We start from the raw sequence: 27,448 nt of genomic DNA, 5'->3' as shown, positions 1-27,448 counted from the left end.
GTATTTTAACTTATATTTAATATTTTAACATTTATTGATTTTTATTTTTTTTAGTAAACTGAAAAATAAGTGAAAATATTTTTTTGAATATTACTGGCTCAAGTTAGAACATTTATTGAATTTTTAAAAGCAAAATTTTGGATTATTTATTTTAGACTCATTGTGGTTATTATCCGCCATCTTGTCGTTAAACGGCTAATGACTTAATGAGACTAAATGACTAAATTGATAGTTTTAAAATAAAAAAATCAATCTAGACAGACTAGGAGTATAATTATCATTATTTATACCGAGGAAGAACCTTCTTAATGATTTTTAATTAAAAAAAAAAATGTATTTAGGTCAACACGAATTTTTGTAACAATCAAATAATGATCCTTTGTATTTATATTTATCATCTGTATCAGTAGTTTTTCACACAATTGACTGTCAATTGAATAGCAGGAACATCTGTTTGGAATATATCTTGCGTAAGCATATTTTTATGTCATTGATTACTGCTAGAGATACAACAAATTTTTAATTAAATGTTCCAATTTGAATGTTTTTATCTTGTTTCTTTTTCTTCAATGGAAGTTTCAAACGTCTCCAAAATAAACAAATCTTGTTATTGATAAAAAATATTACACCAAATTATGTTGTTAGTACAACAAACAGCGGCAGTTTTACACTTTGTCGGTATTGTGACAATGTGAAGTACCCTTGAATTGCATAAGAAAATCATGAAATAAATAAATATTTTTTATTTTGTAATATCTGGGTTAGATAAACCGACTAATGGGTGGGAAAATGCCAGTTTCTCTATCAATTCAGCAAAAGAACCGATTTTTCCAACGATTTGGTTTGTAGGTTGCAAAAGAAAATTGCGTTTCTTGTACTGTTACGATAATTACAGAATCAGTGATCACTGATTGCTGTTGTTATCCTTAATTATAGGTGTTTTAAATTCTCCACACGATGGTTTATGGGTCTCGTGAGAGTTTCATTTTTTTGCAGACGTGTAGGTGTAAATACGAGAATCGGAAGTAAGATCTTTACTATTTTCTTTTATCAAAATAATTGATGAGACGGATTCTGTTTTGTCTGATATATACTCGTAAAAACAGTAGGGGAGAAAATTGGCAAATTGTTTGCGTCTTTGATGATAGTTTGACTCTTCCTGGGGGGATATAAAAGTCTCAAACACGGCCTAAATTGAATGTGTCATTTTTGGGAATCTTTGATACATCAAAAACACAATGCGACCGAAATTAAAGAATTGTGTGATTATTTCGACAAATTTATTAAATCAGACAAAATTGTTATATTTGTGCTGTTTTCTCATGGTTGAAAAGTTGACTTTCTAATTCCCACTGCTTACGAAAAATTATAGTTTGGTTCGCATATTAAATTAAATTTGGTACGAATAATTCCGTTTTTTCCTTACTCCAAAAACATCACTGTAATAATTGGAATTAATTTAGCTGCAACCAAATTCAATTTGCTTAATTTTAATTAGTAATTTTAAACCAGCTACAGCTTTTATTGACATTTCTAGTTCTCATGTTGTAAATTTTGTCTGTAAACTGAAAAAAAAGATTTTATTTTTAACGAAACGTTGAACCCCAGGTTGTAACTAAAGATAATTACTCTTCGAGTTGGTCGTTGTTTATTATTAGAAAATATATAACGATGAATAACAATTTTACAAAATCCGAGTAAAAGAATTTTTTGTTAGGTTGGGATTTAAAAAAATTATTACATTGTAGGAAAGTAGTTATTAAAAATATTAGTCATTAGTTATGTATACAGGGTGTCAGAACTCGCCCCCTAGAGAAAAATTTCAAGTAAGATAAGTAAGATGTTCCATACCAGAAACATGGGAAAAAAGTTTAAAAAACTCTATAAAAAATTTTTGACATTTGACATTTTTTGTGTCTGTTTATTGTTACTGATGATCTTGTATATGTTTTTTTTATACAGGCTGCGCCAGAACTCGCGCCCCAGAGAAAAATGCCATATAAGGTAAGATACGAGGAACATGGGAAAAATGTTAAAAAAAAATTATTTATAAAAATTTCGAAGTTATGAGGGTTTAAAGTTTGCACTTTGACTCTATTTATTTCTGTTGGAAAAATAATTTTCCAAGTTTTTTTGCTATAGGCTATTAAAAGAGACAACAAGGCAGCTGTATTCTAAATTGTAACTCTGTTCAATGTTATTTGTGGCTTTTATTGGCAAAATTTTTGTCCCTTTATTATATAATTGTAAAAAAACATATACAAGATCCTCAGTATCATTAAATAGATATAAAAAAATGTCAAATGTCAAAAAATATATGTCAAAATTTTTTGACAGATAGAATTTTTTAAACATTTTTTTCATGTTCCTGGTATCTTACCTTACTTGAAAATTTTCTCTGGGGCGCGAGTTCTGGCGCACCCTGTATAATTACTTATTAAAGGTAAAGAAGTTTGCCAATAAAAGCTTCCTTGTTTCCTCTTCTAATAGCCAAAGTGCAAAATTTAAACTCTCATAACTTTGAAATTTTTGTAGATAGAATTTTCTAACTTTTTTCTCTGTTCCTGAAGTCTTACTTTACATGGCATTTTTCTCTGGAGCGCGAGTTCTGGTACACAATGTATATGATAAAATAAAAATTGATTGTGTGACTTATTAACAGTTTTTTTTTTTTAATATTTTCACGGTAAAATTAGAAAAACACACAAGTGTGTTTAGAAACATAGACAGGAAGCACCATAATCGGAAACATACTTTTAAGGTAAGCATAAACACATAAGTCAATATGTCTAGTATATTCATACAGTGTTTGCAGAATAAAAGTCACTGAACTAGAAAAATTATCACATCCGCAATTTTCATGTTGTTGGATTATCGTTAATTATCTGTCAATAAATAAACCTCACCTATCATTTCTTACCATGTGTTGCGTTCAATCCACTTAATAAATAATTAGTGCAGATTTACTTTTGTTCCCAATAAAAAATTATTTCGCATTGGTAAACTAACAACAATAAATTTGACAAAAAAAATACAATTTTATTTTGGAGAAATTCGCTAATAATAGTTGAGTAAAAAGCTAAATAAATAAATAATCTAGGTTTAGTTTTTTAGCAATTAAAAAAATTGTATAACTTTAAATAAAAAATTAAGTTTTAATAAACCACAAATTAAAAAAAAATAAAACTTATGCAATTCTAAAAAAGTAACAATTTTACACTTTATACAGAGTCGAAATTCAATTGGTGACCTCATTGGGTGACGGTAAATCTTATACCGTCGTGTATGTCTTGATTTGCATTTAAATAATATTTTTATGTTTCAATCACCCTAAGTGTATGTGTCGTAAAAATCGTGGGAGCAAAGTATAAAATAAGGGTACGTTCTGCATCCGAATTCATTCTAGTTGGCTGCTTTTGATCTTTTTTTATTAAAACCCTATACGTGTGGGTTCTGCTTGAAATGTAAACGTCCTAAGAGTATCAAACAAAACTCGATACGTCTCTGTTACAAGACGCGAATCGTCGTGTTTTTGTAATTCCAGGACTTTCAGACTATCCAAAAAGTTGTGTCTCGTCTGAAATCGTAGCAGACGCAGCTAATTCCATCGATTTTCCAGCAGTTTTCATTGAACCAATAGAAGAGAATTTGAATGCGTTTCAGCTTTTCAGTTGTTTGCCGAAAGGAGAGTCGTCTTTTTCAAAGATGATGTGGGTGTATTTGCACGAGACGACATCTTTTCTTCATTTCTTCCGTTCCAGATATCGTGATTTCGGTGATTTTGCTTCTTATACTGTTTGTGTTTACCAACACGATGTAATGCGGTATTTTACAACATGTTCACGTGGGTGAGCGTCGTCTGCTTGTAAATTAACGTGGCGGATACATTGATCTGTCACTGTATACAACGTACAGGACCGGCTCTAATCAAATTAAAAAATGTTTGGGTAGGGATGACATGTCGAGGGCTTTTTATACAGGCTGTTTTGGCTGAACCCCACATTAGAAGCAACAAATATTTATCCAAAATTTTGTTTATAACTATAATCGGTTACACTGGAAGTGGATATCAACTACGTTATTTTAAATAGAAAGTTCTGTTTTTATTGGGTTTTTGGATTACTCAAGTGATTTTGAGAAAGTTTTCATTAGCCTTCTCTATACCTATATAAATTTAACCGTTTTCAAAATATTTAGACCTATTTAAAATTTTATGGATTTGCATCTTCCTATTCAAAAATCAATAACTCTACCATTTTTATTATGTTGAAACCGTATTTGGGTATACGAGAGAGAAAGGTTAGATCTTTCCTTTGGTGAATTCATAATTGGAAAAATAATTAACAAACCGCCAAAATGTAAGGTTACGTTTAGGAAACTTCAAATACCCTTAACTCACTTTTTCTAAATGAAACACTCAATTTTTTTACTAAATGGAGGACAATTTAGTTCTGCTTCGATCTGTATTAACATTCCCTATACCTATGTTTGATAGTTTTCAAGTTAAATAACTTTTATTCAATCCTCTATGTTAAAATTGAATTTTATCTACTCTTTTCTTCATGTTAAAATTAAAATTTATCGTCTAGATGCTAAAAAAATACATCCGTTGTTGTATATCTGCGGTTGTTAGTTGTTAACGATCTTTAACATTAGATTTCATTGTTGAATTTTACTTTGACATTTATAAATATCGACCAAATTGACTACAAAATTAGTGAGGATTGAATAAAATTTTATATTGTACATGACGATAAAATTTTCATTATCTTTTCGAGCATATTAGCGTCTCGGCTGACTCCTCAACTCTAAATTGCTCTCAAAGATAAAATTCAATTTTATCGTATATTTTTGATATTCAATTATAACTATTTTTGATATTGTGAGAAATTCATTAACCATATCTACTTTATCACAGATTGTCATAGAAATAAAAAAAATAGAATATCAAAGTTATTCAACTTTAGATTAAATAAATTTAATTTGTATTTACGAAAAGAATAACACAATTGTGAAAAGAAACTTGCCGTTTTTTCAGAGAGTAAACTACCATGGATAGTAATGACTTTCTTTCATTGTCAAAAAAAAGTCAAAATAACTTGGAAATCATTAAATTTAAGTACAGGAATGTTGATACAGATCGATGCAGAATTAAATTCTCTTTCATTTAGTGAAGAAAATATTGGGGCCTTTCATTTGAAAAAATTCAGTTGTTGGAAAAATATTTTTCCAATTATAAATACACGAAAGAAAAGATCTAACCTTTCTTTTTCATATGCCTAAATACGATTTCAAAACAATTAAAAATGGTAGAATTATCGGTTTTTTGAGAGGAAGATGCAAATTTAAAAAAATTCAAAAAGTCTAAAAATTACTTGAGTAATCCAAAAACGCAATAAAAAACATAACCTTTTATTGAAAATAACAAAATCGATACCCATTTCAGGTGTAACCGGAAGTGTTGCCATCTTGAAAATATTTTCATTGAACAGGATCTAAACGATTATGGCTATAGTCAAAATTTTAGATAAATATCACTGTTAGAACTCCCAATACTTCTAATGTGGGGTTTACTCAGAACAGCCTGTATTTTTTAATTATGTCTAACGGACGCGTTGTGTGAAAAACGGAAACGGTGAACGTGTAAAAAACTTTTTTTTATGTTTTATTGGTGAAATAAATCGAATTGGAATACGCCATATACAGACAAAATTGCTGCCGCTGAGCTCTAACTGTACAGATAATAGCGAGTTGAATCGGTGATTAGATGGAATTTTCTGCTATGGAATGGTGGAAGTTTAAGAAAATGGCTGAAATTTTGTTTATTTCGCTAATAATAACTTACAAATATTAGATTTCAGAATATCATAGTAGAAGTCTAAAGCCGCAGTTATTCATATTTCCACTATTGTGTTTGTGAGTGACTATTAAGTACTAAGGAATTATAAAACCAATCATTATTACAATAAAGCTGGATTATACATTTTTTGCTAGTTGACATTTGGCGTTCTCAGACTTCCTGTTTTTTGTAAAAAGCGCGGCAAAGTTAAAAATATTTTTTATTCACAACCGTATTTGTAATGTTGACTTTTCTTACCTTGTCTGAGGTTGGAAAGTGACTCAATACTGACCTCTTCGTACTCACCTATATTACTACTACTCTTGTTTTCTAGTCCCACTTTTGTCACAATTAAACGCATTTTTAGATAATCTCTCGACAATAATGAAACATTTTCTATCTCGGTATGTAATCTACTATTTTTAGTTTAGAGATTTATCAAGTATACTTGTAACTTCTACTATGTCACACATAAGAGGAACGTAATCTTTTTTTCATTAATAATAATTGATAGATTTCTTATTTTTGTGAGATTTTTATAGTTTTTGTAAAAAAATGTCACTCGTGAGACTAAAGGAGTAAATTTCAATGCCAATTTAATAAAAATTTTCAGAGTTTGGATAAGAGGAAATTTTGTTTATTTGGTTTTACATTAATTAACTTTATTTCGCTCCTGTAACGAATCATCTTGTCATTGTTTCTAAATCAAATTTATATTTCGCTTAACAATGCAGACTTTTTAATTAAATTACTCGTAGATAAGAAGTTTTAATTGCAAGATACAATCGCAACTTCTCTGTAATAATAAATATGTAGTTACACTGTCGTTATGATCAGTTTACGGTATTTGTCACTGCCACCGGGAGAGTTGATAGGGTGGGGCCTTGACAAGGTTACCATTTTTGTCGGTAATTGTTTTTTGCTGTTTTTCTTCCTCTTTCAGTAGTCAGAATTGAAATGAGAGTACAGTAACCTCTCTTCTATTCTCTAACTGTTCCCAGAACGTTTCAAAGGTGGTAATTACGGAAGCCAGACCTTGGCAAGGTTCTTCGGTCCTATTTTAGAAAAGACGGTGTTGTTGGTTCACTTAGTTCGAATGAATGTAGAAGAAAAAGCGAAAGTTTTAAAAGCACTTTCTGCATCGAAACGTTTATTGTTTTTTATTAAGATGGTGGTAGTTGACGAGCTGTTTTGTGCTGTCTGTAATTAAAACTCGGTTTTATGATCGCCGTAATGGTTCTAACAGATTTAATGTTATTTATGGACTGCTCTCTATTTAATTAGATTTATTGGAGATTGTTCAAACAGGGTTGAATGTTCTATTGCATTCGAGATTAAGGAAAAAACTCTGGAAAAATTATTTAAACTAAACAGTTTTTATTTTATAACAAAATGAAAGTAATTTTAATCAAGAAGAATTTTTTGTTTTGCTTAAAATGCCAATCTTAAGGCACTAGAAAGCTTCTTCAGCCATAAAAAAAACTACAGGTGAAACTTTAGTTATATACAAGGTGGTTTTCATAATTGTGCAGAAATTTTAATTAGGTTAAAAGTTGAGACAATAAACCAAAGTTGCCTTCTCCGAATTTCGAGATTTTATTAATTATTAGGTAAAAAGCAAAGCAAAGGTTTTTTTTTGTAAAATCGTTTGTAAAGTGAATGAAAAAGCAGTACTTTTTCTGACTTTAAGTTTAAATTTAAAAAAATATGTAAATACTCGCCATAACTCGCGCCCTAGAGAAAAATTTCAGGTAAGACAAGATACCAGGAACATGGAAAAAATATTAAAAAAATTCTCTGTCAAAAAAAATTGAAATTTATTTTTTGATACTTGACATTTTTTTTATGTCTATTTAATGATACTGATGATCTTGTATATGTTTTTTTTATAATTATTTGGTAAAGGTACAAAAATTTTGTCAATAAAAGATAAATAACATTAAACATAGTTACAATTTAGGATACAGCTTCCTTGTTTCCTCTTCTAATAGCCCGTAGCAAAAAAACTTGAAAAATTATTTTTCCCACAGAAATAAATAGAATCAAAGTGCAAAGTTTAAACTCTCATGACTTCGAAATTTTTATAGATAGAATTTTTTTAACATTTTTACCTCTGGGGCGCTAGTTCTGGCGCATCCTATGTAATATTTCTGGATAATTTTGTTTATTATGTTAAGATTTTCTATGTTAAAAAGTTCAGAATCGGAAATACAATTTTTATTTTATAAATTTCCTCCCTGTTGAAAAAGCGTATTCTCTACCATTTATCAGGTTTAAACAGTAGTTTATATAATAGATTATCTATGCAGATTTACGTTCGTTTTTACATAACACCATTTTTCATGGCATTGTTTAATCTCTTATCTAATCAATTCTCTGTTGTGTTTCTATTTTTCATTCGATATTAAATGCAAAATCTAATATTTTCTACTTTTCATTTCGGACACCACTACAAGGGGGAATTTTACTGTTATTAATCTTATTTTATACAAAAAGTTGCAAGGTTCAATTTTAAACAACTACTAGCGTTTACTTTATATTTGGATATTATTTTGTTTGATCATTCATTCATAAAAATCTTTTGATCTGGCATTTTTCGTCGTTTTTCTATAATAGACACGAGCAGTCTCTTTCAATTGCACCTGCCTCACATCAGGTCATTGTTTTACAAGTCGTTTGAGCTCATCCATCACTGTTCACTCCATTTAAAATCCCTGTTGCGATAAGTATCAGAACCGAACTGTAAAACCAGAAATAACGAAAGTTGCAAATAATTTCGAGCTCTGTTGCGTCTTTTATCTAAAAATCGTGCGTCGATTAGTTGTCACGTGCCGTTTTTGCGATAAAATCGGGTCATTTATCAGTTGTTGTTGTTGTTGCATTTACCATTAGTTGTACCGTTGTAACAGTCCAACGATTTGAACGGTGCTTTTCCTCTTTGGAATTAGAGGGCAAATCGATCGTCAAAAATTAGAGCGCATTATTTTAAAAGGAACTTTTTTCAGTGGCGTAACTACCCACCCGCCAAAGCCCGCGGCCGCGGGGGGCCCTTGGGATAAAGGGCCCTTTCCAAAATAATAATAATAATAATAATAATAATAGTATTAGTTTAAAAATTTTTAAAGGGCGTACATAAATTATTATAAGCCAATGCAATAAAAAACAAATAACTGCAGAATTTTTCTTCTTTACTGTATTTAACTCTGCCTGTCACCGTCACATCAGCGGAGATATCCTTTTCTAAACACCCTGTATGTATACACTGTGTCAATTTTAAAACTTGCAATCGGCAATTTCTCTCAACTTAAAAAGTTATTAATAATCACTCAAAACCGTTTTGGTGATTCCTAGGGGGAATTAAATTGACATGATAAGTGACACACTTCCACCCACCCTTGAATATAATAAAAAAAAAAAATGAAAATTTAACGTCTTTGTTTTTGAATAATTGAAAAAATGGCTTTACCAAATAGGCTGTTTGTATGACATTTTTGAAAAGCGCTTGTTATGGGCTTTCCAACGATGTATCGCAAGTAGAGTCGTGCCATTTAAAATTTTCAATTTAAGGTGGCTGTGGCCTGAAGGGTGGGTGGAGGAGCGTCACTTACCATGCCATTTTGATTCCCCCTAAAAACCACCGAAACGGTTTTGAGTGATTCTCAATAATTTTTTTAGTTCTAGATTGCAAGTTTTAAAATTGACACCCTGTATGTATAATCTACAAGGATTGCATTTTTTAGTTTCTTCTTATACTTTATACTACTCTCTTCTCCGAAACCAGAGAAGAGAGGGACCCAACAGACTTTCGCGTGGGGGGCCCAAATTTTCTAGTTACGCCACTGACTTTTTTAAGTTTTGACGAAGAGTGTGTTTATTTATTCATGTGAGAGGAAAGTACTAAAAGCTTTCCGTAAAATTTTCCGGCAAGGGACGTTGTAATTTAATATTTAGTTTTGGTAGCGAACGTGACACCTGTTTCAGACAGTAAAATTACTCATTTCAACTAAATTTTCTGGTTGTGTTCAATTCCATTAGATTTTGTTGATTGAAATAATAAAAATTTGCGTTTTTTCTTATCTCCAGCGACGGAAACGATCCATTTCGCTACAATTTCCTGTATACTATCGTATACACTCGAATAAATAAGCGTTTGTTTTTTTCCTTATCAGTGGTATTTTTAATTGGTTGTAGGTGTAGTAGCGTTATCGTGAATTTTTTTCCACTGATTAGTCATTGTCGTTACAGAAGCTCTCCTTCAGAGCCGACCGCTTCCGCACATACCCAGCCTACCCGAGACCGACCCTCCGGGAACTCTCAATACCAACACGCTGGGTTCCGGCGGTGGGATTGGTACTTTGTCAGGTTCTTCCGGTTCCGGTGCACCTTCCACGCCCATGTCGCTCGAAACCGCCAACAGATGGACATCGAAGGAGAATCTCCTAGCGCAGGAGGAAGACGATCCGCAGCTGTTTGTGGCCTTGTACGACTTCCAATCGGGCGGTGAAAATCAACTTAGCCTTAAGAAAGGCGAACAAGTGCGCATCTTGAGTTACAACAAAAGTGGTGAATGGTGTGAGGCTCATTCGACGTCGAACCAAATCGGTTGGGTACCATCAAATTACGTCACTCCGGTGAATTCCCTAGAGAAGCATTCGTGGTACCATGGACCGATTTCACGAAACGCTGCTGAATATCTACTAAGTTCGGGAATAAATGGTAGTTTTCTGGTGAGGGAATCGGAGAGTAGTCCTGGTCAAAGAAGTATATCGTTGAGGTATGAAGGTCGGGTGTATCACTACAGGATCAATGAGGATGCAGAAGGTAAAGTTTTTGTCACGGCTGAAAGCAAGTTCAATACGTTGGCGGAATTGGTGCATCACCATTCGATGTTAGCGGACGGATTAATAACACAGTTGTTGTATCCTGCACCGAAACATAACAAACCAACAGTGTTTCCATTGAGTCCCGAGCCGGACGAATGGGAAATCAACAGGACAGACATCGTGATGAGGCATAAATTGGGTGGGGGACAATATGGAGATGTATACGAGGCGGTATGGAAGAGGTACAATATGACAGTGGCTGTTAAAACACTCAAAGAGGATACTATGGCCTTGAAGGATTTCCTTGAAGAAGCCGCAATTATGAAAGAGATGAAACACCCGAATTTGGTACAATTGATGGGTGTATGTACCCGTGAACCACCTTTCTACATAATAACTGAATTTATGAGTAAAGGAAACCTTCTGGATTACCTCCGAAACGGTAACAAGGAACAAATCAACGCTGTTGTTCTCATGTACATTGCCACACAAATTGCCAGTGGGATGAGCTATCTTGAAAGTCGGAATTTCATCCATCGGGATTTAGCAGCTCGGAATTGCCTCGTCGGCGAGAACCATTTGGTTAAAGTCGCTGATTTCGGATTGGCTCGTTTGATGCGCGACGATACTTACACAGCACACGCAGGTGCCAAATTCCCGATCAAATGGACTGCTCCTGAAGGACTCGCCTATAATAAATTCTCGACGAAATCGGACGTCTGGGCTTTTGGGATTCTACTATGGGAAATTGCAACGTATGGAATGTCGCCGTATCCAGGAGTGGACTTGACTGATGTCTATCATATGCTAGAAAAGGGATACAGGATGGAGTGTCCACCGGGGTGTCCTCCAAAAATCTACGAATTGATGAGACAGTGTTGGCAATGGCACACCAAAGATCGGCCTACCTTCAAAGAGATACATAATTCGCTGGAGAATATGTTTCAAGAGTCGAGTATTACTGAAGGTGGGTGTGCGAAAGGGACAGTTTTGTTTATTTCAAAGCTTTTCTGTTTGTAGAAGTCGAGAAGCAGTTGCAAGGAAATGAAAGTGCGATACCTTTAGGGACGCCGCACATGTCTTATAAAAAGTCACATTCGGGAAGTACGGGGAATATTCATGGCTTGGTTGGGGTCACCGATCAATCGGCGGCAGGTGAGGTCAAATAAAGAAAATATTCGAATAAAGGAAATGTTACTGTTTTTGTAGATAACATGAGTGTAACATCAAAATTGTCAACATTTACCGGAGGTTCGAAGAACAACTTGGTTCAAATGCGACGCACCACCAACAAGAGGGGTAAACAAGCACCGGCACCTCCTAAACGTACAAGGTAATTTGTTTGCATGTCGCACCCGTATTTGCTTTTCGAATGCACATACTAACCCTAACAAATTGTGTGGTGATTTTAATTCGTTTGCAGCTTGCTGTCTTCTTGCAGTTCGTTCCGGGATAGCACTTTCGACGATCAAGGACAAGGAGACAATGCGGGAGATGAAGGATCTGATTTAAACGGTATTAAAAAAAGATTTAAAGGTATTTTTTGGTTCGTTTACGCATGGATCACACACGTTTTCATCTTACATCAAGTCGACATACACTACACATCATCGAAAAAAAAAACATTTTGAAGCTTTAAGTTTGTAGTTGTGAGATTTTTTGGCAAATTTTTTTTCTACTACTGTTACTGTTATCACACGAGAGAAAAAATTTGTTAACTTTATTGAATTTGAAAAATTATTTTTTTTTTTAAATTTGTGAAAACGATGTGATCATGATATGATCAAATTTTACATGCTGATCAAAATTAAGAAAAGGCATTTTTGCGAAGAGTGCTTTGGAAGAAACGCCATCAATTTTAATTAACAAACTAAATCTTGACAGTTCAATTTAATTTGGGTTTGGAAGTTACATTTACGTCAAGCTTAGCTACTTAAAAACTATTTTTTTTAATAATAATTAATTAATTATAATTAATTCGATTAAAATTTAAGAGTTCTGCTCGCCTTATTAATTGAACTTTCAAAATTTAGTTTGTTAATTAATATTGGTGGCGTTTCTTCCAAAGCACACTTCGCAAAAACGCTTTTTCTTAATTTTAATCAGCATGTAAATTTTGATTGTATCGTGTGATATATCATTGTAATCAGGAACAAAAAGACTTTTCAAAAATGCAGAAATCATAAGAAAATCCAAAGTTGAATGTTGTAACTCTGACATCAAGAGCGCCTTGGAAAATGCGATGACAGATTTAGATTCCTTGTAAGAAAGTGCCTTAAGAACGTCCTACTTAAAAACTACAAATTTCCGTTTTTTTCAATAATTCAAAAAATAAGAATGACAATAAATTTTCTTTCAGATTATTGTTCAGCATAATAATAACTGAAATCCTCATAGTGGAGCTCGAAAAACGAACGAACACCTGTATATACTTTTTTAATTTTTTAGGTTTTTGTTAAATTTAAACAAATAACTAATGCAAAATTGTAAAAAAATGAAAATAAAATTGGTGTTCTCATTTTGATGAAGATCTTTTTTTATTAAAAGTCAGATGTCTCAGCGACAATTTGACATAAAAAAATACAAAAAAGCAAATTTAAACTGAATAAACAAGCTATCCAGCTCATGCCGGACTAAAAATTATTGTTTTTTCTTGTGCTATTTCGTAGGATTTCGTGGTAGCATAGGAAAATAAAATTGCCAAAGGTTTTTTTTTTTTTAAATATTCTGGTGTTTCATTTTGTTTGTTACAAATTGAAAAAGGTGATAGAATGTTTAATTTTAAGCCATAAACATGTATCAAAAAAAATATGTAAGGGAGCTACACCCCTTGAAAGAAATGCGTTTTTTAATGAGGTTTTTCCACTATTGCAGAATAGATAAAACGAATTTAATTTTTATTTTTTCTCCGCTTTATGGTCTGTAAGACAAATGGTAAGCTGATTTTACTCAAAAACGGTAATAAGTTATATCGAAAAAATGCAAGAGACCTTTTTTGTGAAAAACTATGAAATTTAGGACGCTTCTGAGTAATAATTTCGACATTTTATCTTTGAATTCGTTTGGGTGTATAAAGATTATTAGTTGTACCAAATTGTGTAATTTTATCTACAATGGTTTCTGAAATATTGGAAAAAATACATTATAAGATGCAATTTTTTGATACATGTTCATAGGAACTTTTATCTTAAAATTGAATATTCTATCACCTGTTTAAATTTGTAACAATAAAAACGGAACAGTCTGTAGAACAGACTTTCACAAAAATTATCAAAAATTTTTAGAAATATTTGTTTTCTTAATTTTTAGGCGTAGTGTATTTTAATCAGCTATTAATTTGGAGGAATAAATTTGTACATATTTTTTAAATAATTTTTTGTTTATATCAAGTGGGGGATCAAATTTATTCGCATTTTCAAAACACCTCTTCTAATTAAACCAGAATTGTAAAACATTCAAAAAGCGCTCAGTTTTTTTTTTCATTCTTGTTTAATTAATTATAGTTTAAACTACTGATAACGACTGATATATTCATTAAAATGATCAACATTTAAAATTGAAGCACTTATTTCCTCATGAATTATGGTAGAATCGTGAAATTCTTTTATAAAAGTCATTATCAGGGTTTTGATTTAATGCAAAGTGTAAGAATTTTTTTTGTAAACTGTAACTTAATAGATTCGATAAAAAAACAAAGTAGGTTCTTGCCTTATTGTCATTGAACAAAAGTGTCATTTTTAAGCCAATTTTCACTTTTATTACTTATTTAACCACTTTTACATTTATTTTTTGTGATGCATTTATCTTCTGCTTGTACAGGTTTAACCCGTGAACTTCAGAACCTAACCGCGAGTACTAAAGGGGACAGCGAGAGCGACCTCCAAGACCAAACACCAGACACGGACGACTCCGGTGCTCATTCTTATCCGGAAGTTTCATCCGTAAGCAATCTTGGATGCACAACCGGTTCATTCAAACGAGCCCCCATCATGGGTAACAGGGGCTTGGAACAGAGAGGGAAAAAGACTAAAACAAAAGACTTAACTCCTGCTGTAAGAATTTTTGAAATTTTGTTAATCCGAATTTTATTTAATTGTATTTTTAGGTCCAAGTGGCGGCACTTGAAGTGCAAAATGTCCGAAAAGCAATCAGTCGATATGGCACTTTACCGAAAGGTGCTCGAATAGGGGCGTATCTTGAATCTTTAAAACAAAGCGGAATGTCAACGAATGAAGATGCGCCCCCTCACAATGTCGAACCCACTGAGACTACTCCCAGGTCTTTGTCACCAAGGACTAATATAAGGACACAACCTCAAATGATACGCAGTAACTCTTCTGGAGGTGTTACAACGTTTCATGCAACGCACCCTCCCAGTTCCCCCACATCGGCGAAATTATCCCGAACGCGAAATTTATCGAGGAATAATACCGGAGATGTCCGGAACAGTCTCCGGACTTTTCGTGCAACGCAAAACAGTTTCCGGGGTGGGAGTCCTTCCAGAGCGGTACAACCGACTTTGGCCGATTTGGAGTTTCCTCCACCTCCCACCGATCTGCCTCCACCTCCGGAAGAATTCGACGGGCCGATTGATGTCCCAGATGGTGTTATGACAGTTTCGGCTGAATTGAGAAAGAAAGTGATACCAATTTCCCCCCTTACTACGAAGAAAGTCAAAAATGAAGAAAGTAATGAGAATAGTGATGTTAGTACGTTACAGCCTTCGGTCGAAGAGGCGAGTTCGCGATTTGGTGTGAGTTTGAAGAAGAGAGAACCGTCGACTGACAGTTGTAATAGCTTTAAAGATAAAGAGGATGCGAAAGAGAAGAGTCCTCAACGAACTAGTCTTAGTTTTACGAGTCCGAGTCAAGATGGAAAAAGTCCGATGAGTATCGACTCGGATGTACCTGCAGTGGGGTCCCCACTAGAACCACTTCCACCACCACCAAGTTTTCCCGATTTAAGTGAGTTCGATAGTCGATAGATTAGTATTGACTACGGAGAACTACACAAAGTTTGTTTTTTCTTTAAATGGAAATTACCAAGTCAAAATTTTGGTGAAAAAATTAGTAGCAGCTTGTTTCCAATTAATTTAAATTCAACCAGTCTACTAATTGCTTGGAAAATATGCAAAAATGTCGAGCTTTACATTCTTAATAAGCTGTGAAAAACGAACGATTAAATTTTTCACGAGAAATATGAGAAAAAAAATATTGAAAACTTAAAATCTGTGCTCCGTTTCATGTTTTTTAAAATGCTGCAAATACGGTTAAAGATACAAGAAAAATGTAAGAAAGAAAATTGTAGAGAGTAAAATTTTCTAGTCCGCGAGACCATACCTCTATCTTTAATGGTTTAGGCCTCAAAGACGTTCAAAGCCGCTCAAGCGACGGATTCATTTTATTTTTACTGGTGATTCAATGCCAGAGGAACACTTTAAAGCAATTTAAACATAAACTGTTGAAGATAGAAATATGGTTCGCGGGTTTTTTGGTAGCAAATTTTGTTCTCTACAATTTTGTTTCTTACACTTTTTTGAATTCGCAGCGTTCTCAAAAATATTGGGCGGAACGCAAACTGATAATTGTTTATAATTTATGTTTAATACTGTTTTCGATATTTTTGAGAACGCTGCGAATACGGTACAACAAAAGTGCAGGGTACAAAGTTGTAGAGAATTAAATTTCCTACGAAAAAGTCCTCGAGGCCATATCTCTATCTTCAACCGTTTAGGTTTAAATTAATTTTTTGTCTTTTGACCACCGGTAAAAATATATTCATCACTTGAACGTCTTTAGGACCTAAACCATTGAAGATAGAGGTATAATAGATTTTGTATTCCTCAAGGATCAGTATTAGGACCTTTATTGTTTATAATTTATACACTGTGTCAATTTTAAAACTTGCAATGGGCAATATCTCTCAGCTGAAAAAGTTATTGAAAATCACTCAAACCCGTTTTGGGGGTTCCTAGGGAGAATCAAAATGTCATGGTAAGTCACATCAAGTCAAGTCAAGTGCGTCACTTACCATGTCATTTTGATTCCCCCTAGAAACCACCGAAACGGTTTTGAGTGATTTTAGAGGAGAATTAAACAGATAATTATTGTGTGCAAACGAAATTTTGAATAATTGGTTTGATCTACTATTATACTGTGGAACGTGAAAATTAATTAAATTTAGTATTGAAGTATCATTAAACAAATTATTTAAAAGTTTATAAACAAAACATAAAGCCTGATATCTTCTTCTAATTTCAAGTGTAGAAAGAGACATATAATTTAAGGAAATATTGTAATTATCTTGCACATAATAAGGCAGCAAAAAACTTAAACTGTATTGCTTCAAGCCTACCAACATGAATTTTGTAATGCGGATTCCAGATTATCGAACCATATTCGAGTATTGAACGTACGTGTGAAACAAATAGCATTTAGATGGAATTAAAATTTCTAAAATCACGACAATAACGTTTTATGCAGCCAAGTGCCTTATTAGCTCTACAAATGATAAATTCAAAATGTTGAATAAAAGTTAATTTACTATCAAGTAATATACCTAAATCTCTCACAGACTGTTTTACTGTAATTTTTGTACTATTAATAAAATAATTCGGTAGGGTTGGAGAGATTTTCCTGCTGAAAACAATAGACTGACACTTTTCAACATTTAAAAACATTTTGTTATTTGCACACCAGTCTTGTAACTTATATAAATCAGATTGTAATACAGAAATGTCACGAGATTCCGAAACTTTTCTAAATATCTTAAGATCATCAGCAAATATACTATAATCACTATCAAAATTATATCCTATATCATTTATAAAAATAATGTAAAGAAGTGGACCCAAAACAGATCCCTGCGGTACACCTGAAGGCACACTTTGTAAACCTGACATGTGACCCCCAATTTTTACTTGCTGGAATTTAATTTAAAGTACAGAGAGTGTTGTCGCAAGAGTTTCGCGGATCTACAAATCATGACGCTTCCATCATTGTACATTTTTTGTTGCTTACTTTTTGTAAAAAATAACTCTTCAAAATTTTCAACTCAAGACCTCGTCACAAAGACTTACTTCATGATTTCTTAAGATTAAACCGCTCTCGAGACACTGTTAACTATTACTGTTTAAAATTCTTCAATACTTTACCTCGTAGTATCAAAATGTTACCTTGTAATTTATTTAAAAACTTTGTCAAATTTTTTTTTGTGAAAAATCCATTTTACTCGAGGAATTTTTTAGTTTTGACTTTTCTGTTATAAATTCTCACTTAGAATAAATAAGCTTATACACGGTGCGCCAGAACTCGCGCCCCAGAGAAAATTTTCAAGTAAGGTAAGATACCAGGAACATGAAAAAAATGTTTAAAAAATTCTATCTGTCAAAAAATTTTGAGATAAATTTTTTGACATTTGACATTTTTTTGTCTATTTTTTTACAATTATTTAGTAAAGGGACAAAAATTTTGCCAATAAAAGCCACAAATAACATTGAACAGAGTTACAATTTAGGATAGAGCTTCCTTGTTTCTTCTTTTAATAGCCTATAGTAAAAAAACTTAGAAAATTATTTTTCCAACAGAAATAAATAGGGTCAAAGTGCAAACTTTAAACCCTCATAACTTCGAAACTTTTATAGATAAAAGATATTTGATTTGATTTGATTATCTTTCGCGGACTTTTTTCTTGAAAATTTTATTCTCTACAACTTTCTTTTTTATATTTTTCTTGTACCTGTAACCGTATTCGCAGCATTTTTAAAAATATGTGACGGGGCGCTAAATGTTTGGTTTTTTTTTACTTTATCTTTTATTATTGAGTATTTAATGCTCTATCTGTCTATATTTTTTATTTGCGTTTTGCTAAATACAGCCATTTTTTATTTCCTTGCTCTTAAAACTGAAACGGGAAAGGAACAACTGCGCTATCTGGCCTCACTAACGGAACTATCGAGAACGGGGACGTTTTATTTTACATCGTGTCGTAACCTAGTCTTTAGGTATTCGTAGAATTGACAGAATTTTAATTTTTTGTTTTCAGGCGATGCCGAAAACGAGACTCCATCAGACGACAATAAATCTAAAAAAGTGTTCAAGAACGCACTAGTAAAAGAGATGGAATTGAAACTGGTAACTGAGATAAAAGAACGTGCCGATCAGAAGAGCAAATTGAAAGAATCGCCATTGTCAGAACCATTGATGGCTGTGAGTGGCATTAGTCACGATCCTGTAGCTCAACTAGTGACCGAACTGTCACAATCGTTCAATCTCGATAAAGATAGAAAAGATCAAACGTCACGAAAAAACTCCAATGGAGTTAGTTTTGTGTCACAGCTCAAAAAAATCGATCTTGTGAAAAAACCACCAACGACCAAAGACAAACCAGACGATTCAATAATTGATTTTAAATCACGATTGAGAAAAGTCGATCAGGAGGAGGAACAGGAGACGAGTAAACGAGAAAGTACGGCGAGTTCAGATAGTGGAAATTTGAAAATTGACGATGGAGAGGATAAACGAAAAAGTACGGGGAGTATAAGTAGTTTGAAAAAGTTGTGGGAACCAAAAGAGGATGCTCCTGGAAGTGTACAATTGAGTCCGAAGTTGGCGTTGAAAAATAGCAAGAATGAAGAATTGATTAGTGAAGTGTCACCGGTTGAGACGTCGGATGATTCGGGGAAAGGGGGAGGGAAGGGGGAGAAAAAGAGTTGGCCGCCTACCGGAGAGGAGAAACCTGTAATACCGATTAAACCACCGGTTAAAGCGGTTAAACCGGTTATTGCAGGAAGGCCGGCAGGATCGGCGATTTATGCTACTCCCATTGCGCCTACGTCGGGGAATAAGCCCCCGATTATGGCCAAGCCGGCTAATTTGGAGAATAAGACGCCAGAGGATGATGTGAAGGTGAGTTTCGTTTTTAAGATGCGGCCACAAACAATTGCTTACCGGAACAAAAAATTAACAATAATTGCTTATTGTTATAAAAAAAAATTGGGACCAAATCGCTCGTAGCACTAAAAAATCGACTAGGAAATTATCCACTAGCACAAAAAATGACTAAGAAACATTTTGTACAAAAAAAATCGATTGCGGTGATTAGAAATTGCTCGAAAAATTTTACAAAAAATCTCTCATTCTTACAAACAAATGTTCGAACAAGGAATTGAGCAAAAATTGCTGGTGGCAAAAAAAATTGAGTAAATTAAATTTGCCAATTATCATCAAAATTGGACAAAAAATCGTTTGCTTAAACGAAAAATTCGCAAAAATTGCTAACTTTGAATAAAAAATCTATCAAAACATCACTTAATGCTCAAAAAATTGCTCGTTGGAACGAAAAATTGAGCAAAAATTTGACAGAGATCACAAAAAATAGAATTGTTCATTGTCATAAAGATCACTTATAGCAACAAAAATTGATTAAGAAATTACCCATTACTACAAAAAACACTAGTTTGTACAAAAAAATCAGTTGCGGTCATTAAAAATTGCTCGTAAGAACAAAACATTGAACAAAAAATTCCTTATTGTCACAAAAAAATTACTAAAACTCGATTGTTCGAACCAAAAGTTTAATGAAAAATTGGTCATTTGAACAAGAAACTAAGCAAAAAAATACGTTGTGGTTAGAAAATTAGCTCGTGAGAACAGAATATTTAGTAAAAAGTGTTCTATTGTAAAAAAAAATCAACATTTTTTCACTCATTGTCAAATAAAACTGAAGACAAATTCAGTAGTCATAACAAAAAATTGCTCGACGGAACAAAAATTAACAAAAATGTTAGCAGCGATCACAAAAATTGCTCATTATTACCAAAAAATTGTCACAAAATCGCTCGTAGCACTAGAACATCGATTAGGAAATTACCTATTACCACAAAAAATAACAAAGAAACACTAATTTGTACAAAAAAATCGGTTTCGGTGATTAAAAATTGCACAGAAAATAAGAAATTTGACAAACAATTGTTCATTGTTCGTTTGAAGGAAAAATGGGCAAAAAATCGCTACTTTGAATAAAAAATTGAGCAAAACATCACTCATTACTTGAAAAATTACTCGATGCAACGAAAAATTGAGTAAAAATTCGGCAGAGATCACAAAAAATCGTTCGCTATAACCATAAATTGTTCATTGTCACAGAAATTACTTATAGCAAGTAAAAATTAATTAAGAAATTACCAATTACTAAAAAAAAAATACTAGTTTATACAAAAAATCTGTAGCGGTCATTAAAAATTGATGTGAGAACAAAAATTGCCTATTGTCACCAAAAAATTAATAAAACTTGATTGGTCGAACCAAAAATTTAATGAAAAATTGGTCATTTGAACAAGAAACTAAGCAAAAAATACGTGGCGGTTAGAAAATTAGCTCGTGAGAACAGAAAATTTAATAAAAAATGTTTTATTGTAACAAAAAAGTTCAACAAACAATATCAAGCAAGAAGAAATATTCGTTAGTCGTAACAAAAAATTGCTCGTCGGAACAAAAAGTGACCAAGAATAAAATTGCTCATTATTATAAAAATTAACAAGAAAATTAAAAAAACACCAATTTGTAGAGAAAAATCGGTTAGGTTCATTAAAAATTTGTCGTGAGAACAAAAAAATTGAACAACAAATCGCTTATTGTTACAAAAAAGTTAATAAAAACTGATTGTTTCAAAAAAAATACAAAAAAACAATCGCTGGTGGCAACAAATAAATTGAGCAAATTAAAATCGCCTATTATCATAAAAATTGAACAAAAAACCGTTCGTTTGAACGATAAATGAGCAAAAAATGGCTACTTGGAATAAAAAATCGAGCAAAACAAAAGAAATTCACCAAGAAATTGCCTATTGCCATAATATAATATACAGGTGCGCCAGAACTCGCGTCTCAGAGAAAATTTTCAAGTAAGGTAAGATACCAGGAACGTGAAAAAAATGTTTAAAAAATTCTATCTGTCCTAAAATTTTGACATTCATTTTTTGACATTTGACATTTTTTTATATCTATTTAATGATACTGATGATCTTGCATATGCTTTTTTTACAATTATTTAGTAAAGGGACAAAAATTTTGCCAATAAAAGCCACAAATAACATTGAACAGAGTTACAATTTAAGAAGATACAGCTTCCTTGTTTCCTCTTTTAATAGCATATACCTTACCTTTTCTCTGGGGCGCGAGTTCCGGCGCAGCCTGTATGTATTTTCTTTCATTTTATTTATTTATTATTATTATTTTATTTATTAACACTAGTTTATGCAGGAAAATCGGTTGTGTTTATTAAAAAATTCTCGTGAAAACAAAAAATTGAACAAAAAATCGCCTATTGTCACAAAAAAATTAATAAAAATCAATTGTTCTAACCAAAAATTGAGCAAAAAACGATTTTTTTTTTGGCAATAAAAATTGAGAGAATAAAATCACCTGTTGTAATAAAAATTGAACAAAGAATCGTTTTGTTCGATCGGAAAAATTGAATAAAAAATCGAGGAAAAAAGGCGCCCATTGTCGTAAAATTGTGTGTTAGAAGAAGACACTGAGCAGAATATCGCTTGCGGTTAGAAAATTGGTTCGTGAGAAAAAAATTAGCAAATAATCTTCTGTTGTAACAAAAAAATCAAGCAAAAAATTACTCATTGTCAAATAAAATTGAAAAAAATCGCTAGTCGCTAGGAGTGAGGTTTTCATAAAACTTTTTTTTTATTGAAACTCGGTTTTGGTTATTGTTGTATTTTTTGCAGGACCCAACTGACAAGGTCGGCAAGGACAACATTTTGGAGTTGTCTCAAGCCCTGGAATCGACTCTCCGTAGCATAAAATCAAACGATAGTGTATCGACGACGACTTGGTTGCAATTATCCGACAAAATCGGTTTGTTGCATGGTTCCTGCATGGACTATGCAGACAATGTAGTTCCTGCTCATACGAAGTTCCAATTTCGCGAATTGCTCACCCGTTTGGAGACTCAAGCTCGGCAATTGCGTTCGGCTGGTTCACGCAACAGCACCGAAAACACTAGGTATATTAACGAAGTCAACAATACTATCAGAGACGTGGTGAACGTAGTGTTCCGATAGAAACTTTATCCTATTTAATATAAAATACAAAAATACACTTGTATTCGACTGTTAGGACCACTCAATTTAATTATATACTTTTCTAGGTAAGCCCATGCATTTATCAAATTTTTACGTACTGTGTGGTGGTAGTTTTTCAAGTGCATTGGTTGTATTATTTTCTCTTTGTGTTTTTGGAGATTTTCGATAGAACGACCCCGTGTTATTTTCACTAAACTGTGATACCATTTTATTGTTTTAGGTGTACGTGCTCAATAATAACTTATTTACTTTTTAGCTGTCCTAGAATTTTCCACGAATTCTTGTTTGTTTTTATTTTATTTTAACTTATTCGGACGTTCCTTTGCTTCATATCGGTGCGATGTGGGGCGAAGGGAAAGTGATTGAAAAATCCTATGCTAGTCTTTTATTTGTATGTAAATTATCATTTGAACGTGTGAGTGTTCAACAATAGTGCTAAGGAAATACCTATAGTTTGTGTAGAGTTACTATAAGAGATAAATTTTGTACAATCCCAAAGATACTATTAAATTAGCGAATCGAAGCGTCTGATTTGTTTGTTTACAATTTTCTTTTTCTGTATATATTTTATTTGTGTGTATATTTGTTTTTATCGTTTTTACTGTAGGATACAATATGCTCATTTTTATTAATTCAAGACTTTGATTTAGTTCAAATTGCCAAATGACGTGTTTGGTGTTATTTATAAAACGCATAAACATTTATGCTTTCCTAGTGTGTGTTTCGAAAAATATTACTTACAACGATATACTCAATATTTGTGCAAAAATAGAACCACAGGATTATAGCTGCTAATAAGTGTCACTTGATTTGTATTAATTCCCATTAGTAAACGATTTTACAGTGTATTATTCCTTTTCCATATCCGATAACTTTCTTAAAGGTATAGAAGGATTGTGTTTATTTAAAGATCATTTTATTGAGAATGAAACGCAGTCTGAATCGTGTATAGAGAGTAAAAATACATGATGTGGTATGACTGATTCTCGTTTGTTTTGCGTTATAGTGCCATGATATTTTATCAAAACTCAAAATAAAATTCTAAAGTAGTAGTTCTCGATTTTGTGATTGGAGTGTATCATGACCCTAAAGTCTGCACTGTCGATAGTTTAGCATTTTTGTATAAGTACGCAGTTTTGATATTTTTTGTATATATACCTTTGAATTTTGTACAGGCTTTCTAGATAGGGAATAACAGACTGTATCTATTTAAAAATAAATTTGCTAATTTAAACAACAAGTTGTTTCATTGATATCCGAGTCGATTTTTATTTATTTTTACATAGTGTGCGTAGGTAAGTGTTTTTTCATGTTTTCTTTTTCAGGAAAGCTTTTTTTTACGTATTTGAGTGGTCGCTGATACGAAACAACCACAAACGTTGACTTTGACGTTGCTTTTGTATGCAAGGTACAAAGCTTGAAAACAAATGTCTTGGAAGTTGAGTGAAAGCTTTTTGCACTCCCTGCTGCAAGCAATGCAGCAATCTTATTGTTTCATCCTTGAACAAGCTTTATACAAATCAGAGATGTCAAATTTCCAGGAAGAAATATAATAATATACGAAATATATTTGAGAATTTGTGTTTACAAAGACATGATAAGACACCAATTGAATTTTTACACCCTCATGCAGTGGTGCCACTTATTTTTACAAGATTACAATTTAAATCCTTCCAATAGTACTTTTTTTCCATAAACTGAGTTGTTAAAGAGTAAGAGTTAGAAAAAGATTTTATATAATCTTTCTTCATAACAATTTAGTGATTTTTTGTCTCAAGATGGAAAAATTAGCTTAAATTTCGAAAAGACAAAAGGGCGTACGTAATTCTGTGAAAAAATAATACAATTTTCAATTTAATTTGTTGTTTTTTTTGGTTTCTTTTAGCGAAATTTTGCAGAAAACCTAAGATTTTTGTGTTTTCGATTAAATTTTGTGGTTTTTTGATTTATTTTTAATAATAAAAATAATAATACATTTATTGTTCAACAGAATATAGTTGTATTCCAATAACTGAACACAAACAAACATCAATAAATGAATAAACAATTATGTGACAAAAGAAAAGCCTACATAAAAAAATAAATATATAAAGTATAACAAAAATAATTGTCTTAATTGGGCTCAAAAACCAGTTAAACTGAGTGAAACAAACAAATTAATATCAATATAATTTTTTTGCGACTTTTAGGACAAGATTTTGCAAACTTAATAAGTCTCCGGTTCAAAAACGAAGTAAATTGAACGAAACAAACTAAAGTAATATCAATTTCGATTTAATTCTACTATAACTTTTAGACTGTTTTAACGAATTGTTTTGATTTTATCTCAAAAACAAAGAAAAGGCAAGAATAACACTGTTTTTGGCATTTTTGTTTGAATTTTTACCCTCCATTTAACGAAATTTGTGTTGTGTTTCTAACAGAAAAACGTCCTAAAAAACTCGATAAATACAAAAATAATACAATTTTCGATCTAATTTGTTTATTTTTTGGTTTGTTTTAGCGAAATCTTGCACAAAACCTGACATTTTTGAACATAAACGCATTTCCGACTAAACTTTATGGTTTCTCGACTTATTTGTGTTGTAATTTTGCTCAAAAACCAACTAAACTAAGTGCAACAAACAAAATAACGTCAATGTCATTTTTTTGTGATTTTAAAGCCTGTTATGACAAGATTTTGCTTTATAAATGAGTCTCTGGTTTAAAAACGAAGTAAATTGAGCAAAATAGGCTAAAACAATAACATTAGTCTTGATTTAATTTTGTACTTTTTGGTCTGTTCAAACGAAATTTTTCGAATTTTTTTGATTTCATCTCAAAAACGTGCGTGAAAAAGGCAAAAATAACACCGTTTTTGGCTATATTTAACGAAATTTTGCGAAATAATTGTGTTTCTAGCTGCAAAATGTATTCCAAAAAGGCAAAAATACGAATAAATTGTTATTCTCAATCCTGTTTAGTAAAATTGCGTAAAAAATACATATTTTTAACCAATGTTGTTGGTTTTTCCCTTTTTTTGAGAAAATTTCTCGAAATAATTAGTTTTTGGTTGAAAATTATGATAGATGCTCGAAAAAGATGTAAAAATAGCATCTGTTATTTATATTTGACTTAACTTACTACATTAATAATTGAAATGTTAGTGTTTCAATAATTTTTTGAAGAGTTACAGCAGTTTTTTTTATGTCTAAAAAATTACCCAATATTAGAATTTTTACAAAAGTTTGCACTAAACTAGCATGAAAATAATCACATCTGGTACTTATGCAATGGGAATAATTATAAAAAAATAAACAAAATATCGCTTATGGAAAAAAAAAGAACAAAAACGAGCACCAGTAAATAAATGTGTTAAGAAGTAATAAAATTACCTAAATGGAAAGTTTTTTATTTCATGTAAGAAAAATGAAAAATGAGGATAGTTCAGTGAGTTTAAAAAGCTTTCAGTCAAACTGAGACCAGACATTTGTTCCAAAGCTTTGTGAATTTTTGAATACAAAACCTTGAAAATGTTGGACTAAACTTTGTGGTTTCTCGACTTATTTGTATTGTAATTTTACTCAAAAAACAATTAAATTAAGTGAAACAAACAAAATAACATCAATGTTAATTTTTTTGTAATTTTGAAGCTGCTTACGATAAGATTTTGCTTTAAAAATGAGTCTCTGGTTTCTAAAAACAGGCTAAAACAATTACATTAATCTTGATTTAATTTTGTAGTTAGTTAACTAATTTAACGAATTTAAACGGACTAACTAGGTAGTCCGAAATTTTTCGATTTTTTTTATTTCATTTCAAAAATTTGCTTAAACGCATGAAACAGGCAAAAATAACACCGTTTTTGGCTACATTTAACGAAATTTTGTGTTTCTAGCTGAAAAATGTACGTACTAAAGCATTCCAAAAAAACAAAAGTACGAATAAATTGTCATTCTCAATCCTGTTTAGTAAAATTGCGTAAAAAAATACATATTTTTAACCAGTGTTGTTGGTTTTTCCCTTTTTTTGAGAAAATTTGGCGAAATAATCAAATTTTTGGTTAAAAATTATGACAGATGCTCGAAAAAGATGCAAAAGTAGCATCTGTTATTTATATTTGACTTAACGTACTATATTAATAATTGAAAAGTTAGTGTTTCAATATTTTTTTTGAAGAGTGACAGCAGTTTTTTTTATTTCTAAAAAATTACTCAATATTAGAATTTTTACTAAACTAGCATGAAAATAATCACATCTGGTACATATGCAATTGGAATAATTAGAAAAAAATAAACATATCGCTTATGGAAAAAAAAATTGAATAAAAACGAGCACCAAAAGTTGAGTAAATAAATGGGTTAAGAAGTAATAGAATTACCTAAATAGAAAGTTTTTTATTTCATGTAAGAAAAATGAAAAATGAGGATAGTTCAGTGAGTTTCGAACTCAGACCAGACATTTGTTCCAAAGCTTTGTGAATTTTTGAATACAAAACCTTGAAAATGTTCACAAAAATTGAGAATTCGCCAAGATTTTACGTAAATATAAGACCACCACAATATCGCTTTCTAATTTAATTAGAACGTCGGAAGTTCTGATTAGGTTCGAATCCACATGTAAACAGTAGCTGAGGTAAACATTAATTTTCCGCATGAAATTTCGCTTTTTCCCCCACGGCTAGCCTCGTATATTAATAATACGCAGGAAC

The 27,448-nt window shown here is 31.9% G+C and overlaps 1 protein-coding gene across 2 annotated transcripts in view; it reads left to right on the top strand.

Annotated features, from left to right (window-relative positions):
• LOC123016209 (tyrosine-protein kinase Abl) overlaps window positions 1-23,992 on the top strand; it is a 31,398-nt gene extending 7,406 nt beyond the window's left edge. The window contains exons 2-9 of one of the 2 annotated variants that reach the window (XM_044416470.1): window positions 10,085-11,629; window positions 11,683-11,817; window positions 11,872-11,995; window positions 12,104-12,177; window positions 14,482-14,714; window positions 14,768-15,626; window positions 18,706-19,568; window positions 22,402-23,992. In XM_044416470.1, the coding sequence (XP_044272405.1) occupies window positions 10,085-11,629; window positions 11,683-11,817; window positions 11,872-11,995; window positions 12,104-12,177; window positions 14,482-14,714; window positions 14,768-15,626; window positions 18,706-19,568; window positions 22,402-22,737 (4,169 nt within the window). In that variant the 3' untranslated portion in view covers window positions 22,738-23,992. Of the gene's footprint in view, window positions 1-10,084; window positions 11,630-11,682; window positions 11,818-11,871; window positions 11,996-12,085; window positions 12,178-14,481; window positions 14,715-14,767; window positions 15,627-18,705; window positions 19,569-22,401 lie in introns of both variants that reach the window. The other variant, XM_044416460.1, reaches the window with a different exon arrangement.
• Window positions 23,993-27,448: the final 3,456 nt, after the last annotated feature.

This window comes from Tribolium madens, unplaced genomic scaffold (genome assembly GCF_015345945.1).
Source record: "Tribolium madens isolate multiple individuals breed KSU strain unplaced genomic scaffold, Tmad_KSU_1.1 Scaffold_11;HRSCAF=98;Tcas5.2_LG3b, whole genome shotgun sequence".
NCBI classification, from domain to species: Eukaryota; Metazoa; Arthropoda; class Insecta; order Coleoptera; family Tenebrionidae; genus Tribolium; species Tribolium madens.
Note: the sequence above shows the minus strand (reverse complement) of the source record. Positions and strands in the feature narration are given on the sequence as shown.